We start from the raw sequence: 17,480 nt of genomic DNA on the forward strand, positions 1-17,480 counted from the left end.
CTCGGATGTAAGCGGTGCTCCTCCAATCCCCTAACCCAAACCAAGCCGAGACTGTCTTGCAACTGAGAGCGACGACTGTCCAATTGTCCGGAGCAAGACCGTGAACGTCGAATCCTAACACATGCCGTTCGATTGCCCCTGGAAGTGGCGGCTTCAAATCCGTGATCGCAACCGCGCAGCACCAGTGATTCAATGTCCCGTGGCCCGAGCGACACAATGTCTCCCATCTGCTTAGAATGAACCCCTACGCTACTGGCCAACCCTGGGCAAGCTCCAGCACTTCCAGCGGATGGGAGGCGAGAGATGCTCGCGCGGACCAGCTGCCGACGCCCACAACGTCGGCTCTCTCACCCGTCATCGATCTGACAGGGAGCGATGCTGCTGACAACGAACCGCCCAACAAAAGGCTGAAGCTGGACACAAGTCTCGCGGGATCTGGGACCCATGGCCAATCCGGGGGCCGAGCATGGGAATCGCGCATCACATCGGGGAATTGGTTCAACGCGCGCTTGACCATCGTAGGGGGCCGGAATCGGCCGGTCTACTCGTTCCAGGATCTGCTCGCGGACCCTTATGGCGGGATTAATGCGTCGGGAAGTCCCTCGTCGGTGTCGCAATCGGGAAAGCCCCCATCACCGCCTCCTTTGCCCGTTCGGCCATGGAGGCACACGCCCTCTCAAGGGGAAGGCGCGCTGTCAAAGGAGCCCAGTCCCGAGCGAGAAGTTCAAACGACTCCGTACCAAATGACGGTTCCGGAAATAGCTCCAGTCTTGAAAGATTCCCGTAAGTCTTCAGTCTCTTTGACCCTTCGACATTCCGGATAATGAGCTGATGCGCGTTGCTAGGGGTTGCCGACTTCTCACCGTGGATGGGAAACCACCCAGAGGACGTTCTGAACGATCAGACCATGAAGCATGGGTATTTTGATCGACCGCAATTATCCCATAATGAAACGAGCACGGCCAGAAACTCTCTTTATTCTCAAATGAAAAATCGCTCCGGGTTACAGAAATTATCGTCCCTATTTTCGGCGGCCCTGGAGAAACGAGAAGCTCACAACAAGGTCCGCGCAGCGTCTACATTCAAACCTCCACCACGCGTTACTTTGACCGATAATAAACGGGAGGCCTGGCTTCGCGACCTGGCTAATTCAGACGTTCCTCTGCGAAGGCTAAGCCGCACGATTCCGCATGGTATTCGAGGCAAAGTGTTGCTCGATCAGTGTTTGAGCAAATGGGTTCCCATAGGAAGAGCTGTTTGGCTAGCGAAGTGTGTCGGAGCAAACGAGATTCGTGCTTTCAAGAGAAAGGGGACAAGTGGATCATTGACGCAAGGTCTGGAAGTGAAATGGGTTCGTGAATGGACATCAAGCGTGCAACAGTTCCTGGAGGGCGTAATCGCCAGTTGCGGTCAAGATGACTGGAAGCCAAAGTTCAACTACTCGTAAGTTCCTGTCTGTTGGGTGATTGCGAGACATCATGCTAACTCCACCTAGGGCGAGATTGATTGCGCGATTGTTCGTGGAAAATCTCGTTGACCAAGATTTCTATCTGGAGTGGTATCTATCTTGCCTGGAAAACGCCTCGCTTGAATCCTTTCCGATATGGATGTTACTGCTTGGGATACATTGGGAATATGTGGTCCGGTTCCGGAAACGGGGTCGGCGGGTGGCAGAGATTCTCCTTGAAAAACTTCGCCAGAGCGAAGTCCTAGAGCCGAAACAGACCTATCGGGCTTTGAATGCCAGGGTATCGGCCCTGATATGCCGTCTTGTTCGCGAGAGTCCTTCCTCTCTGGTCTTGTCTGCGTCGTGGGAGCGATATGGCCACCTCGTTTCATCCGCCCTTGGGCAAGGGAATGATCACGAAACCGTTTTCAAATCTCTCCAGACTCGCAATCTACGTGTCCAGAAGACCAGTGTCCACCGTCACACTCCTCGCCGTTCTTCACGACAACAGGTTATCCGGCTCCTGGACACTTCTCGCTTCGGTTATGACATTCCTGCACTGTCCCAAGCTTGCCTCACTACTGAGCTTGATCGCGAAGCGTTGGTAGCAGGTTTGTTGGAATGGACAGCGACAAGATTTCGCCATGGCCTTGATCGAGTGTACATCGCGGCTCGCCTCCTGAGAAGGTGGAAAAATCAGGGATTGGCGATAGAAAGCTACATCCTACTTTTTTTGTCCAGGTCACCGCCCGGAACCACCATGGATATCGAGAACGTGTACCACGTTGTCGTCGAGCTGATTCGGTCGCAAACATTCTCCGTGGGCAGATATCTGCAATGGCTTGTGTCGAGAGGGGCGATTGAGCGAAGTCAACACCAGTCACCTTCTGCGGCCTCTCGGCCACACGACATCGAGCTGCTGCGCCAGATCCCGGCCCATCGGCTCCCTCATCATTTGCTAAACTTCCGAAACTCTCTCATGGCTCGTGCCGGTTTGAGCTTTAAAGAGGCAGATGTTACGAGAGCAGTCAAAGCTAGACTTCGACGACAGGCGCCTCTTATGTTTCGCCAGGAAGTAGAAATGGATGGCGGCATGGATCTCGATATTTCGGAAGACAGCTTGACATGGTCCGTCAAATCAGAGGTTGGCCAGTGGATTCGGAGCTGTGTCTCTGGGCATTATGACAGTCGTTCAAGGTCAGTATTCAACGATCTGTATGAACGTCTTTATGCCTTTACATTGTACGATATACTGACCGTCGTACAAGTGCGCCGGAGGTGTCAGCTCTCACTGCGACCGAATTTTTCGCGGCGAGGAATATCCTGGAAGAATTCGGAGATCTATCAATGCTAGCAGATATCCTCAGTCATGCCGCAAACGCCAACGACATGACCGTCCTCTCTTCGGCCGCAGACACGCTAAATCGCCACTTTAACGCCTTCCGCGTGATTGGTGCTTCGAATAGCTTGTTTCGGAGCTTGTTTGAGGCATTCTTGCGAGCGAGACAAAATGGCCAGTCGCTCTACGACCTAACTTTTCCCCTCGTGGAGGTCGGCCACCGTCTTCCGAGTGAAATCAACAATGTGATTGTTCTGCGCCAGGAGCTCTCACGAACTGAAAACAAGTTCGCAGTGGCGGCCTCTTCTCCAGTGTCCGACCATATGCCCGAAACACTTAACGAATCCGGCGCACCAGTCACTGATGATCTTGACCAACTCTTATCGTCGGGAATTCACTTGGACGAAGGCACCATGGCAACCGTGTTCCAGAAGTTGACCGACCAGCTTGTGCAAGCAAAGAGCCTAATCGACACATGCCGTCAGATGGTGCAGCTTCGATCGTTCAACGCGAAGCATTTTGATCTCATGATGATCCGGTGGATCGCGGGAGTCCTACAGACGTCCAATCGCCCAAAACTCTCTGCAATTATCGCTCCTTTGGTGGGAGTTGGGTGTGTGACTCTGTCTGCTTTCGCCTTGTTGGTCGCCAAGCTTCACCAAACAGACTCGGCCCGGGAATCCATGGTGCAAATGCCTGAGCTGCAAGTCGATATCTTGGAATTGATCTCGCCGACGTCCAATAAGGGTTCTTTTGTGGATCTGGTACGTGCGGACGGAATCGTCGTTGAGATACCTTTTGACTGATCTTCCATCACAGCTCTCTTACCGGTTTCGCGCCGCACAAGAGGAGTTCCTTCTACAGAATGCAAAGGCCGCCCTCTGCATAGTCAAAATCAGCGCTTCGATCCTGTCACGAGTGCCGACCAATGACGTTGAGAAGATAAAACCGGCATGGGAAGCCCATACCACAGCTGTGCTCCGTGAACTCCTGGTTCGGCACCCCGAGGATCTGGCCCAGAAATACATACACCATATCACCAAACAGTATCCATTCACAGTCGGCGTCGTTCAACAGACGCTCGACAATCTCCTGGGGCGCGGTCCACGATATGGTGAGTCACTTGCTTTTGTTTCTTGTAACTTCCATTCTAACTCAGCTCAGGGAACAACAGCCACCTGCCTGAAGCTGAAGCAGCAATCAGTCTAGCGGATAATTTTTCGCTTCCGATTTTTCAAATGAAACTTCAGCTTCTGTTCAACACAGACGGTAGCGAGGATGTCAAGAACCAAATCGTGGATGCGATGTTTGATGCTGCGGTCGCGGATGTCCGTTCTGGACAGTCCAACTGGCTCGATCTGGTGCGAATGATGAGCGAAGAAGCGGTGCAGCAGGTAGGGATCTTGACACAGTTGCATTCTCGAATCTCCTCTGACATCGATCAGATTCGTCGGAGAGCGGAACAGTCGCTCTTCTCTGTCGCTCAGAGTGATTCATCTCTCGACCACGCGCAGAGCGACAAGGGTAGAGCCTTGAGGGATGACGCTCGTGCCTATCTGACCATTGTTGATGGTCTTGCATATAGCGTCCCGGAAAGCGGCGTGCCCTCGACGATTCCCCTCCTTGTAGAGAGACTGGGCGATCTCTTGCAGAAAATGGTCCTTGCCCAAATCGACCTGCGAAATATGAATGGGAGTCGCAATGCAGCGGAGCTGGAAGACACAATCCGCTCCTTGACAGTCCGACAGGATTACCTTGTGTTCTGGCTCACTGCCATGTTGCGGATGGTCAATATCCATCGTGGTGTTTTCGCGTCCGCTTCATCTACATCCTCCCGCGCGAATCTACAGTCGGACCTGTCCCGCTTGGTGGTGACGATATGCTGTATCGCGCTCTCTCAGCCGCATCTCGGGGTGATTTCCCGACCGAATCCGGATGTTTCTTCCTTACCAATGGCATCTGCCGATCAACAGCTGTATGCGACCGACTCCTTGCAAACCTATGCTCTTGACACCGTGGCGTGTCTCGTTGATTTTCTTGCAGATGACACCCGTCTGCAGTGCATCCGTTTCCTCAAGGAACGATGCCCCTCGTATCTACATGTGCAGAATGATCCTCGTCTGCTCTATCTCCTGGGTCCCGTTGCGGATTCTGCGGGTGGTGCACCCCATTCGGCGGTCGCTGGCTCATCGCCAGCTCCGTCGACGTCCTCGTCCACACCTTTCGCAAATCCGGCGCCAGTTCCTTCAGGGTCGACTACTCCAACACCTTTCCCGACCGCCTCCGGCGGCGATGATCCTGCCGCAATTGCCAATCGGCTACGCATTCAGAGTCGTGGCCAGATCGATGGGACGTTCCCCTTTCGCTCATGGGAGATGCTTGAGGAAGCAGCTCCCATGATGGGGACGAACGATACGGCGATTGATCTGACTTTCTTTGGTGCTCGGAGAGTCAGGGAGTGACTTTTTTTTTCATCGTTTCGCCCCCTTCTATCTATCTCATCTCATGTTTTCGAATCGATCTTATAGATTTTATACTTATGATGGTTTGGTGTTGTGCATTGCATGGTTTTCTCGGGCATCGGCGGCGGTGTGTCATCGGATATTTTGTATCCTCAAACGTCCGGGCAGGCGTTTTTCATGTTTACCATTAGTGTATGTATATCAAGGAATCATGATTACAATTGATGACATGTCTATGTGAACCATCGCTACACATTGACTTCTGCAGTCTTTCGACAAGCGAAGGAGCGCATCAGTGTACAGTATTTGGAACTTGTGGGCGCGAAAAGTGGAAAACTCAACCTCCCGTGTTTCCAAACAGTGAGAAATGATCAAGCCACTGACCTTCTCATGTGGAAGAAAGTTGGCGCCTGGAATCAGGCCCAAGCCGAAGCGAATGGCTACGAGGGCCGCCCTGACGCGGCACAAGTAGTGGACCAAGCAGGAAGTCGTACTTCTTGCCAGCCAGGCCCGCGCGGACGGTCGGAAGCGCGACATTTACGCGATGTTCAATTTGTGAGTAGTTATCCCCAGAGCTTCTAAGCAGCACTATTATGGAATGTACGGCGCCGCGTAAGGCCTTGTTTTTTCCGGTTTTCTTTTTGTTGACTTGAATTGAGAAGTCCAGTCTACTCAATACTAGCAGGTAAGATATCGTTCAAGTCTAGGACTGTATGGAATAATAATAATACTCTGAACTGTCGGTGTATATCTCTGAGGAAGTTTTCAAGGCAGAATCTATTGACGGTCTCGCCGTCTTGGGCAGGGTAACGGCCTTAACCGATCATGGAAGTCCAACGGAGAACCTAAAAAATTAAGTCAGCAGACTAGACCTTGATTGGCTAGATGCGGATCCGGGGTGTGCACTTCAAGCTCATTCCGATTTCCGAAATGCGGTTTAGCGCTGTAATTTGACGTCAAAAGTTTCGGAAGCCGACTACTCACGCAAGGAGGCCTGGTGCAGGTGATGTACTTACAGGAGAAGTGGAGCTACACGAATAGAGAGAGTCACGGCTCGGAATTCAGCTTGGCGGTTCAACAGGCAACGATAAAAAAAACTCCGCGGTACAAGTTTCCCAAGACTGTCTGTTGATAGAAAAACCGGCCGTACGACGCCCCCCTTCCTTTCATTTTTTTTTTTTTTTTTCGTTGCACGCATGGAGTGCATCCCTTGATGGAGAACCACAGGGGCGGCGATTCCTAATACTGGAATCTATCCGCATGGCTTGTTTTTCCCCCTGCAGTCAGAGACAGTTGATCAAGGCGGGATATTGATTTGCACCGGATGAGGATAGACGGAAAGGCCGATACAGGTTGCTGGACACCATGAAGAACGCTATTGCTCGGCTCATCCGTTGGGATCAACCTCCCTGGGGGTTGAAATACCGGTCTAGCAGCTGGTTTGCCGTTGCTGCAGTTACATTTGCAGTTTTCACTGACGTACGGTTTGATCGACACACTCGATTCATATTGCCAATGCTAATTGATGGGTAGACTCTCCTGTACGGTATTATTGTCCCAGTAATTCCATTCGTTCTGCAGGAGAGGGTCGGTCAGGATCACACTGGAGGTGTGTTGCACGTCTGCATGGTCTTGCAAATGTGGATGCTGACGGTTGAGAAAAGCTCAATATTGGACCTCGGTTCTGTTGGCGGTGTATGGCGCTGGAGTGTTTGTCTTCTCACGTAAGTTGGGCCTCTGGTGTCGCTCTGTCTCTTCCTAGAGTTTAACGACAACAGCATTATGTGGCTGGTTCTCGGACCGCATCGCGTCCCGCTACTGGCCGCTCATGGTCGGCCTGGTTGTCATGACGATCGCTACCGTCATGCTGAACGTGGCGACCAACATCCCGCTCTTTGTCATCGGGCGGTTTCTGCAGGGCGTAAGCGCGGCCATCGTCTGGGCCGTTGGAATGGCCTTGCTGGTCGACACGGTCCCACAGGGATCGTTGGCTCAGTTCCTGGGTTACGTGAGTCTGGGGATGACTGTTGGAATCATGATCTCACCGCTCTTGGGGGGTGTCCTGTTTGATCAAGCGGGATACAACTCCGTCTACTGGCTGTGCTATGGGGTCATTGCGATTGATATTGCGTTTCGGTTACTGCTCGTGGAGAAAAGGCATGCGAAGAAGTGGCTCGATTTTAACGAAGAAGATGAGTCCCCATCCGAGGAGAGTGGACAGGAAGCAGCCTCTCCTGCCGATGCGACCGACGAGGCCATAGAAGAGGTCACCGGCACGGAACAAGAGGATGGGCCAGACGCTGAAAAGGGGGAAATTAAAGAATCCTCGGGACAGGAAAAGGGAGAGAGTCAAGAATCGGAAAGGGGAAACACAAAGGAATCGAATTCAGAAACCACAACCAAGTCTGCCGGGAAACAGACCCGGTTCTCGAAGCTGGTTGCTCGTCTCCCTCCAGTCATCACACTGCTCGCATCCCGGCGGCTCCTTGCCGTGTTGTTTGGCGCACTGGTGCAGTCTTCACTCGTCTGCTCCTTTGATACGGTGCTGCCGCTCTTCGTCAACGAAGTGTTTGGCTGGGGAGCGCTGCAGGCCGGCCTTTTGTATTTTGCTATCGTCATTCCAACCCTACTCTCTCCCTTGGTCGGATGGATTAGCGACAGATACGGGCCTCGCTGGCTCGCCAGCGGTGGTTTCCTATTGACGGCGCCCTTCCTGATCATGCTGCGGTTGGTGGACCACAATTCTCTGAACCAGAAAGTCCTCTTTGTGGCGCTGCTCTCTTTGTGCGGTATCACGCTGACCATGGTCTTCCCACCCATCATGGCGGAAGCCTCGCACGTCGTCACGGCGAAAGAGAAAAAGAGGCCGGGAATCTTTGGCAAAGGTGGCGCCTATGCGCAGTCGTATGGGCTCTTCAACGTGGCCTTTTCGGCGGGCACGTTGATCGGCCCGTTGTGGTCTGGGTTTGTCAAGAACGCTGCTGGTTGGGCTACCATGGCGTGGACGTTGGGGTTGTTCTCCGGGGTGGCGGCAATCCCGATGGCGATTTTCATTGGGGGTTACATTTGGTCGAAGAACAAGGGCGAGGAGGATCATGGACCTGAGACTGCGCCATCGAACACGGGTTCTGCTTGAACATCTCGACTCATAAATGGGACCGTAAATCCGACCCAACTTCATGAAACCAGATATGTCATAGAGGAATCACAGGTTGAAATAAAAAGTTCTTTAGACAAACGAGCACGTTTCGTACATTGATTGGTCAACTACCTAAGTTGTGTCCCCTCGATGCAGAGCGGATTGTTTTTGCCCTGCTCAAAAAGTGGAAGAATCGAGGAACTGTGCTTCCGAGTACACTTGATGGCCAACGCAAGTCATCAAGAAGACTCAGTTTCTCCAGCACGGTCACTTTCGTAGGTGGACGATTGGCCAAAGTGCCGTTGTTGATTCTACAATGGCTGCCCAGTATTGAATCCGAGTCGAACAAAGTTAGGGTTAACCTAGTTTCGTCGGTTCTTGCTGTCGCTTTTGTTCTCATCGCGTACGGAGTACTATTTAGTACTTTGTTTTATTTCGGAGCAACTCAGAAGACTTCTTGATAGCTTTCGTCCGCGGCCATGAAGCCCAGTTCCTCGATCTCTTGTGTGTCGTTTGGGAATCCAAGGTACGGAGTAAGGTTACTTCTATTGATCTCGACAACTCGGCTTGCGCTGACTAGGTAGTTTGCATTCTTGGCTGCCACGCAGACAGGCCAGGCCAAGGGCAAATCAGTGACATGTTATGCAACGGCGGTAACAACCAAAACCCAGATGCCGGGCTGCCACTACATACCGAGTCAGTCTGAGGAAGATCCGCCGAGGCGAAAATTCCAGCGGAAGCAAGGAAGCATGCTTAGCTAATCATTTCAGTCTCTTAAGTCACGTGGACAATGGCGGAGTTTGAACTCAACTCCGTTTGGCCCGAAAGTCAGCCAATCACACCGCAGGATGATCACCACGGAGGCAGACGAATTTGCCATTTGTCCGGAATTCGGAGAAACTGCAGATCCGAGCTCCCGAAGCTTCTTTTATTCTTCTACCGAGAACCCGGGGCGAATCCAGTAACAGTATCTTCAACTTCAATCCGACGATCCGTCATATATATATAAACGCCTATCGGCCACGAAGGAAGGACTCGCGAGAGAGACACGTCGAACAAAGAACAAGAAAGTCAAAATGCCTCGTCAACGCCGTGGTGTCGCTACCGCTCCCGCTCGTCCTACCGCTGCTCCGCCGGCTCCGGCTCGACCGGCTGCCCAGCAGAGCGCTCCTCACTCGACGGCCGCCCAGCCGCCTGCGCCGGCGCCGCAGCCGCAGCCGCAACAGGTTCCTGTTCAGCAGAGTTCCGGTCCGGGATTGTTCTCGCAGATGGCGTCGACAGCTGCGTAAGTATCAACCATCCAATAACCTTTTTGTTTTTTATTCCTCGACATAAAGCTAACGTTTCTTGCAGTGGTGTTGCCGTCGGTTCCTCCATCGGCCACGCTATCGGCAACCTACTGACCGGTGGCGGCTCCTCTTCTTCCTCCGCTCCCGCTGAGCAGGCGCAGCAGCAGAATCCCGCTCCTGCTCCCGCCATGGACACCGGCCTCTACCAGTCCGCCTCCAACTCGTCTGCCTGGGATACCCCCGCTGCGTGCGCCACCGATGCGCAGAACTTCCGCAAGTGCATGGATGAGCATCAGGGCAACATGACCATCTGCGGATGGTATCTGGATCAGCTCAAGGCTTGCCAGGCTGCTGCCAAGCAGTACTAAAATTGACGGTTTCTGCTTTCTTTACGGTGTTTTGATTGTATAGGTACCATATATATTTATATCATGGCATGACGTCTTTGCATAGGGTCGTTGTCTGACCGGTTTGCATTGCATTGCGGTTGTTGATACCTACGCTACTCTGGATTGTATTATTCGCCTATGTGGAGCTGTCAATACGCATGGAATAAGTGTCTGTAGAGGAGGAAATCATCTCGACTACAGTTATCGGGATGGTCTTTGAAAGAAATTAGAGAATATCAATCACTATTCTCCTCTCAGTCCGTGTATTTGCAGTTTTTTTTGGAGTACGATACACAATGGGTATTATTCATGCTTCCGATCCTTCTCATCGGCGTTGTCCCTCCTCGGCTCAAAGTTCAACTATTCATCTCTATCAGCCCTGCACTGTAGTAAAGACAAAGTAATAATAATAGAGTCAACGTACCTGATTCCCGTTGTACAACTGATCCCTCTGCTCATCGCCGCGTTGATCGCGCAACGTCCTGACGTTACCACGGCCACCACCACCACCACCATCATTCTGCGCGTACGAGGAAGATGACGATGTTCCAGAAGCAGGAGCTGCATCCCTCTGCCGTCGTGGGGGCGGTGACGATGAGTTCCCTCCAAATCCGAGCATCGAACCAATCAGTCCGAGAACCGTTACTATCAATCCAATGGCCACGGAGAAGATTCGGGCAGGAAGACCCATCACGAGCGCCAACGCAGAAGAGGTGGTAGAGGAAGACGAGGAAGCGGAATAAGCGTCACTGTATGTATGCACCGGGACCATGACCAAGCTCGCGGTGGGCCCCAGTCCGAGCTCTTGCAGCGTGCATTCCTCGTCGGTGACGGAGAGCGTGCGGCTCGGCTGCGGTGTGAGGATATGTTTGAGTTTATACGGTCGTGTGCCGGACTGCTGGGCGTCGAGCCATGTTCGGACGTCTTTGCTTACGGTTGCCGATGGCGGGAAGCTCCGTCGGACGGACTGGCCATCGAAGAGCCGGACCTGGAGGCGATACTGATCAGATGAAGGTCGGGGCTTGTCTGGAGTACTACTGCTGGTGGTGGTGGTGGACGATGAGCTGGCTAATCGAGCAGCCTCTTGCGCCTCCAGCCGTCGACGCTCCTGGTCCTTCTGGATGTTGCTCCGGATCCGCTCGCGCTCTTCTCGCTGCTGCCGCTTCTCGCGTTCGAGTCGTAGCTGCTCTTCACGGAGTTGCTTTTGTTCCTGAGCGGCGCGGTCCGAGTCAGTTGTGGTTCTGGACGTGACCTGGCGTTTTCCGGCGCGTATGCTCTCCCGTCTTCTTTGTGAGTCTTCGGAACTGGTACGTTCTTGCTGCGTCGTGCTGGAGGTACTTGGCGTCGGGGAAGAGACGGAGGGCGGAGTAGTGGCAGTTGTAGTCGTCGCAGGGGTGTTGGGGGCCTGTGTAGGCTCCCGCGACGGTTGCGCCGCTGCTTGCACTGAGGTCTGCGTCGTCGCAGGCGCGGGTGAAGGCTGCGAAGATGATGTTAATGTAGCCTTTAAACGCGTCTGGAACTGCCCCTTGGTCGTCCCGCGGAAAACGTAAAGCTGCACCAATCCATTCCTGACCAGATCAGTTAGTGCGTATGTAAGGACAACAACCAGCAGTTACGTACTTGATCACCATCACCGTCGGATAGGCAATAATTGGGCATATCGAGCTAAGATGGCCTACTTCCGGAGACCCGGCGACCAAGCGCAGCGTCACGGCATGCTGCTGCAGTAGATCGGGGATCTACATTGAATCTCTCGTCAATGACGGTTCTGATTCGATGCGCTCAGGAATCGAATAATCACCTCTCCATCGAAATAGGTGTTCTCCCACGTGTCGCTTTCCTCGGTGTCGTCTGGAAGGCCGCGGAGTCAGAGCGGTACCGTTGGAGCAGAGTAAGTTGACTCACCTCGCACGAAGCAGACGACCGCTTTGGCCTCGCGGACAGCAAGGCCAATGCCTTCCTGTAGATCGCCCTGGTAGAACATTTTATGAATTCATGGCAGGATAACTGCCTCGGTAGGTAATTAGTACAAATGCACTCATGTACTAATTAGCTGGAGGTGGCCGACACGTCAATCGGGAGGGTGGGCAGACGATGCTTATCAGATCTGCTGTTTATCTGATTCCCCGTGGTCCGAGGACACCGAGAACTCTAACCAGCTCTGACTTTGCGCCGTACTATCTACCTATGCAATATACCGCTTCCACAGAATCTGAATGTACAGAACGCATTGCCGAATTCAATCATGAGTCTGCCTCTCCCCGGCCTCTTTTCCACCGCCGCCGCCGGCACGTTCACCTCTCGCGGCTCTGCGCGCCTCGTCCTCCGCATCAGCAGCAGCGGCACAAAAACAGCATCTGCCACCTCGATATGCGCACGGTGCCGACGCCAGCAGTCTTTACAGACTCAATTCCAACAACTCCGCTTCAACAGCAACCGGCAACTCGCCGATGACCCGCGATGGATCTCCGTCGTGGACCATCCCGCGAAGATTGTGAGAACGGGGAGGAAACATGGGCCCGGCCTCATCATCCTCGGTATACTCTACCCCCGTGCCCCCCTGATTTTCTTTTAAATGAAAGCTCTCAAGCTGATATTTCCAAAGCGTTGATTCCCATCACCGCCTTCGCCCTCGGCACATGGCAAGTCCAACGCCTCGACTGGAAAACCAAGTTGATCGCCAAACTCGAAGACCAACTCGTCAAGCCACCGTTGCCGCTCCCGCCGCGGATCGACCCGTCCGTGGTGTCCGAATTCGATTACCGTCGGATCGTCACGACGGGGTATTTGCGGCATGATCAGGAGATGCTGGTTGGCCCGCGCATGCGCGACGGCGAGGAAGGGTACATGGTCTTCACACCGCTGGAGAGAGGAGAAGGCCAGAGCACGGTGCTGGTCAACCGCGGATGGATCTCCAGGAAGTTCGCCGATCAGAAGGATCGTAACCCGGAAGGGGTGCCCCGCGAGAAAGTCGTTGTCGAGGGCCTGCTGCGTGAGCCCGCCAAGAAGAATATGTTTACGCCGGATAATAAGCCCGAGGAGGGCCGGTTCTACTTTCCGGATATCAAGCAGATGGCCGACTTGACGGGGGCACAGCCCGTGTTGATTGAAGAGACTATGGGTATTCATTCCCCCTTATGAATTCGCTTTCTGTGTTTTCATGGTCCGCTGATCGTTACGTCTAGTCCCTGACCTCGTCGAGGAGCTTAACCGACATGACAAGGGTATTCCCATCGCTCGCCCGCCGGAGGTCAATCTCCGGAACAACCACCTCCAGTACATCTTTACCTGGTAAGAGTGACAGGACCAGGAGTTGGAACTTGAGTTGACCTCTCCAGGTACGGGCTCTCCCTCGCAACCACCATCATGCTCTGGATGGTGGTTCGCAAGCGGCCCAATGAGGCCGCTCGTCGGGTCCGGCAAAACCGGTACTGGTAGCTTGTAGATCTGTACTACGAACCTCCGCCGCACGCACGACTCAACGCGGGACTGCCAGTCGCATCTCCTGCAGGAGCTCCTTTGGAAGATGCCTCTGCGCCAATGAAAACACCGTATTGGTGCTGTTCACTAGTCGTTGCCTTTGTACAATTAGCCAGGTCCTTTCATACTGAAACGATCAAATGCAAAACCTACCTCCGCATCAGCGTCATCACGTCGCTCTCATCGATCGTCTTCCGCCCCGCGTGTTTAGAATATACAGCAAGATCCTCGCTGGCCTGCTCAAAGAACCACTCCGACGCCTGCTCAATAGCAGCGAGCGTCTCCTTGCTGATCTTCGTCTTGCCACCAGTTCCCGCCCGCGCGTACCGCAGGGCCAATTTCTTGACCATGGTGGACGGCAAATTCGGAACAGGGATGCCATGGCGGGAGAGTTTCTTTTCCTTGCGACGGCTCGGAGGAGGCTCGTCGCGCAGGCCGCCACCAATATCGACGGGCGGGGCGGTCTCAGGTTCGGAGGCTTGGTCTGCCATGTTGATCTCAAACCCGCCGAAACCGGCCCCTGCGCCGTCGTCGTCGTCGTCGACGTCCGAGGAGGGAAACCCTTGCTCGATGTCGGCAGCAACGGGTTGGTCAAGCTGAAAGTCTGGTTCATTCTCCAGGGGCGCCTCGACATCGAGTTCCTCACCAGCCGCGGAACCTGGTGACGGGAATTCAAAGTTGAGGCTGAATCGACCAAGATCCTCCGTCTCGCCGCTAGCATACCAGTCAGAGAAGAAAATCATTCAGTACAGGCGTAGAATTCCTCACCCTGTCTCGAACGCCTCCTGCCCGAGAATAGCGTCCTCCTGCATCTGTTCTTCGTTCATCTGCTGCAGCATCGTAGCATCCCCGACCTCCGACGCCCCATCGAACCGGGACAGATCACCGAAATTCTCGCTCATTCTGACATCCCCAAAGCTCATTCGCTCCAGACGAGCGCGATCTTTTTCGCTGAGCGCCCGCCGCGGATACTCCACCGACCGCTGCGTGATGTCTTCCTCGTCGAACTGCAACGACAGCCTCGGAGGGGGGATGTCCAGGCTATCATCCGTGGTGGTTGTGGTGTCTTCGCTGATGGGCAGCGATAATCGCGGGCGTTCCGGAATGGGTTCGTTGTCGAGATCGTCGGTCTCATCTCTGCGAGGACTTGGTTGGGGCTGCTCCTCGGGCGACGATTCGATTGGTTTGGACGTCGGTGCAAGGGCTGCAAAATACGACCTTAGTTTAAACTGCTACGAGTTTTACGGGTGAATCGCACCTTTCCCTAGATTGCGCAGAATGTCCAGTGGCGTTTCTCTCTGCATTCGCCCGCTGCGTCTTCGGTCCCGGCCTGGGGTAATAGTTGCTCGTCGCTGGATAGCTCGGAGTCCAAACGGGGTCAAGGGAGCGCCCGCACGCGGCGTGCGGCGGGACGCGGAACGCAGTGCGGACGGTGTTGCGACAGAGGCATAGCGAGGCGTTGCAGGTGTCCTGCCAATACTGGCCAACTGCTGGGGAATGAGCTACCGCATGTGAATCGTCATTGAAAAGGACTCACGGTGGTATCGGCCGCATCGGCTGCGCCTGGGCCATCCCTGGACCGACCTGTAGGCCGTTGGGTCGCCATTGATTTTCGAATCAGCAATTACTGCTAACCTGTCAAAACAGTAGACGAGTCCAACGTCTGTTTAGGAACCACAAGATGAGTTGTTTTGATTTCGCGGCGCGTCTGGAGGTTAGAGAACAGAGCTTATCGATAAGTAGCTGACTAAGCAAGGTTTATCGAAAATCTCGAACTCAGCACGAGGGTGTAAAACCAGCTTCTTACGCTCGAATCGACACGAGTTACGAAGTCCGCAGCCAGAAACATGGCGGAAAAGCAAGAGCAAACACCGGCGACGTCTCCCCGACCGGCGAACAAGAAGCGACCGAGAGACGAAGCCGAGGATTCTCCATCCAAGAACGCGTCAAATGGATCGATAGAGCCCAGCAAGAAAAAGGCTAGACGAGAAAAACACAAGAAAGGAGGCGAAGGCGACAGGAAAAAGAGATTCGGCAAGGATAAATTCGACAAGAAGAAAAGGTTTGGCAAGAAGTTCGACAAAAAGAAGCGCGACAAGACAATAAATGGCCAAGGGAAAGGGGAACCTGGGCGCAATGCTGCCGCACAGGAGGAAAGAAAGCCGCCGCAGGATGATGTCAACGAAGCGATTGGCAAGATGGATGCACGCCTGATTGCCGATCATCTGCTACAGAAGGCCAAACGACATAATAAGGACTTGACGGCGGTGGAATTGAGCGATATGATGGTGTCACGTACGGCATCAATGTCCTACATGGTGTTGGGATGCGCTTTGCTGACGGACCCGTACTTGATAGAACAAGCGTTCCTCGACACAACCGCGTTCGAGTCTCCACGGACATTGGATCAACTACCTGCATTCCTCAAAGCGCATAGCCGCGACAATGGCTCCCACCTGTCGAAAGCGCCCGAGGGGAACGGAACACCGCATACGCTCGTTGTCGCCGCAGCCGCGCTCCGAGCAGCGGATCTGGTTCGGTGAGTTCGACAGTGAAGCTTGCCGGAAAAAAAAAAGGCATTATCAACTGACGACTCTGGACCCAGCGCGCTGCGACAGTTCCAAACCAAGGATGCGGTGGTGGCCAAGCTGTTCGCAAAGCACATCAAACTGGACGAAGCCAAAGAGTTTCTCGGCCGAACGCGCGTCAATATTGGCGTGGGGACGCCGCAGCGGATATCCGACCTGTTGGACTCTGGTAAGGAGGACCTTGAGGCTGGCGGGATTCATCCTTGGCATTGGACTGTGTATACTGATCGATTTCCAGGCTCGCTCAAGATTGATGCGCTGGAACGCATTGTCATCGACGGGTCCCACATTGATCAGAAGAAACGGGGCATATTCGACATGAAGGAAACGTTCTTCCCGTTGCTCCAATTGCTCAATCGTCCTGAATTCCGGGACCGATACGGCCGCCCGGAGGGACAGGGACTTCACGTGTTGGTGTACTGAGAAATTGGACTCTTGGGACGCCACATTTCATAGTTTAAGCTAACCTTAGGTAGTTACCTATTTTTCATGTCCTGGGCTCCTGCGTAGCATCTGGGAATGGTGTTATGGCTGCTTTTGGGTTGCATATCATGTGAATTGGACTGTCAAAAGTGTGGCGTGCTTGGAGATAGGCCCAGCATGGTTTATTACATAGTCGGCTCCGTATTAATACTTATGTAACTACCACCAAGGTTATTACTCGTCTTTCACTACTCTTCCTGGATCCGACAAAGATCGTCGAGAGTCTGAGCACAGAGCAGACACACGTTAGTCTTGAACCCAGTCCAGGCCCTGACCCGAGCGGTTGGGAAATCGAGTCAGTGCGACTGTTGGTGGCCATTGCCATGAAATTCCCCATGACTCATGACCAGGCCCGCAGCGTTGGCTAGAGGCCCTAATGCTGCAGTGCGTGCCCGTCGCGTTGCGACGCGTGGACCAAGATGGATGGAATCTCACCAGTCCATTTTCTCCCCCAAACATTCCATCGGGCCTGTTTAACCGATTCCACCGGATCCTCGATACCACCGATCAATATCATCATGGCGATGACATAACCTCACCAAACCTAACTAAGTTAAACTTAATTCGCTGGCTCGACTCCCAAAGTCTGATCCTTCTGCCTCGTGGCTCGTGCTTGAACGCGAATTCTACGAATCTCTCAATCGCTCAAGATTCAGACGTTCGGATGGATCGATCACAGTCGGTGGAACGGATAACTAAGGATCGTCAGTGGAATCCCAGACCTGCTGCTGGTGGGAAGGAATTACGAGTAATTCCAGTAGACAGCGGAAATGGAGGAGGCTGACTCAGCAAAGATAAAAGCGGAATCGTAACCAATCTGGGGAGTTCTGGTCCGGCTGGATGGAAGAGCTCAGACCTGAAAGG

At 53.6% G+C, this 17,480-nt stretch overlaps 8 protein-coding genes across 8 annotated transcripts; 6 read left to right on the top strand and 2 right to left on the bottom strand.

Annotated features, from left to right (window-relative positions):
* Positions 1 to 236: 236 nt before the first annotated feature.
* On the top strand, positions 237 to 5,248 carry VTN31DRAFT_7498 (uncharacterized protein; the record flags this gene model as incomplete). The annotated part of the gene is made up of 7 exons (XM_069408225.1): positions 237 to 783; positions 846 to 1,443; positions 1,496 to 2,644; positions 2,716 to 3,550; positions 3,606 to 3,900; positions 3,951 to 4,180; positions 4,232 to 5,248. The coding sequence occupies 7 exons, from the start codon at positions 237 to 239 to the stop codon at positions 5,246 to 5,248; spliced, it is 4,671 nt and encodes a 1,556-aa protein (XP_069257996.1).
* A 390-nt stretch (positions 5,249 to 5,638) lies between these two features.
* On the top strand, positions 5,639 to 6,576 carry VTN31DRAFT_7499 (uncharacterized protein; the record flags this gene model as incomplete). Its single annotated transcript, XM_069408226.1, has 2 exons — positions 5,639 to 5,807; positions 6,476 to 6,576. The coding sequence occupies 2 exons, from the start codon at positions 5,639 to 5,641 to the stop codon at positions 6,574 to 6,576; spliced, it is 270 nt and encodes an 89-aa protein (XP_069257997.1).
* A 37-nt stretch (positions 6,577 to 6,613) lies between these two features.
* VTN31DRAFT_7500 (uncharacterized protein) lies at positions 6,614 to 8,384 on the top strand (the record flags this gene model as incomplete). The annotated part of the gene is made up of 4 exons (XM_069408229.1): positions 6,614 to 6,727; positions 6,782 to 6,857; positions 6,913 to 6,972; positions 7,027 to 8,384. 4 exons carry the CDS (start codon positions 6,614 to 6,616, stop codon positions 8,382 to 8,384), a joined length of 1,608 nt encoding a protein of 535 aa, XP_069257998.1.
* Positions 8,385 to 9,463: 1,079 nt separating this feature from the next.
* Positions 9,464 to 10,044, top strand: VTN31DRAFT_7501 (uncharacterized protein; the record flags this gene model as incomplete). The annotated part of the gene is made up of 2 exons (XM_069408230.1): positions 9,464 to 9,672; positions 9,741 to 10,044. 2 exons carry the CDS (start codon positions 9,464 to 9,466, stop codon positions 10,042 to 10,044), a joined length of 513 nt encoding a protein of 170 aa, XP_069257999.1.
* Positions 10,045 to 10,368: 324 nt separating this feature from the next.
* VTN31DRAFT_7502 (uncharacterized protein) lies at positions 10,369 to 12,049 on the bottom strand (the record flags this gene model as incomplete). Its single annotated transcript, XM_069408231.1, has 5 exons — positions 10,369 to 10,425; positions 10,490 to 11,633; positions 11,686 to 11,804; positions 11,867 to 11,916; positions 11,971 to 12,049. The coding sequence occupies 5 exons, from the start codon at positions 12,047 to 12,049 to the stop codon at positions 10,369 to 10,371; spliced, it is 1,449 nt and encodes a 482-aa protein (XP_069258000.1).
* Positions 12,050 to 12,310: 261 nt separating this feature from the next.
* VTN31DRAFT_7503 (uncharacterized protein) lies at positions 12,311 to 13,503 on the top strand (the record flags this gene model as incomplete). The annotated part of the gene is made up of 4 exons (XM_069408232.1): positions 12,311 to 12,602; positions 12,671 to 13,186; positions 13,251 to 13,356; positions 13,404 to 13,503. 4 exons carry the CDS (start codon positions 12,311 to 12,313, stop codon positions 13,501 to 13,503), a joined length of 1,014 nt encoding a protein of 337 aa, XP_069258001.1.
* Positions 13,504 to 13,694: 191 nt separating this feature from the next.
* Positions 13,695 to 14,288, bottom strand: VTN31DRAFT_7504 (uncharacterized protein; the record flags this gene model as incomplete). The annotated part of the gene is made up of 1 exon (XM_069408233.1): positions 13,695 to 14,288. One exon carries the CDS (start codon positions 14,286 to 14,288, stop codon positions 13,695 to 13,697), a length of 594 nt encoding a protein of 197 aa, XP_069258002.1.
* A 1,104-nt stretch (positions 14,289 to 15,392) lies between these two features.
* On the top strand, positions 15,393 to 16,556 carry VTN31DRAFT_7505 (uncharacterized protein; the record flags this gene model as incomplete). The annotated part of the gene is made up of 4 exons (XM_069408234.1): positions 15,393 to 15,840; positions 15,904 to 16,084; positions 16,151 to 16,302; positions 16,372 to 16,556. The coding sequence occupies 4 exons, from the start codon at positions 15,393 to 15,395 to the stop codon at positions 16,554 to 16,556; spliced, it is 966 nt and encodes a 321-aa protein (XP_069258003.1).
* Between the last annotated feature and the right edge of the window lie 924 nt (positions 16,557 to 17,480).

This window comes from Thermomyces dupontii (genome assembly GCF_041956625.1).
Source record: "Thermomyces dupontii strain NRRL 2155 unplaced genomic scaffold VTN31scaffold_9, whole genome shotgun sequence".
Taxonomy (NCBI): Eukaryota; Fungi; Ascomycota; class Eurotiomycetes; order Eurotiales; family Trichocomaceae; genus Thermomyces; species Thermomyces dupontii.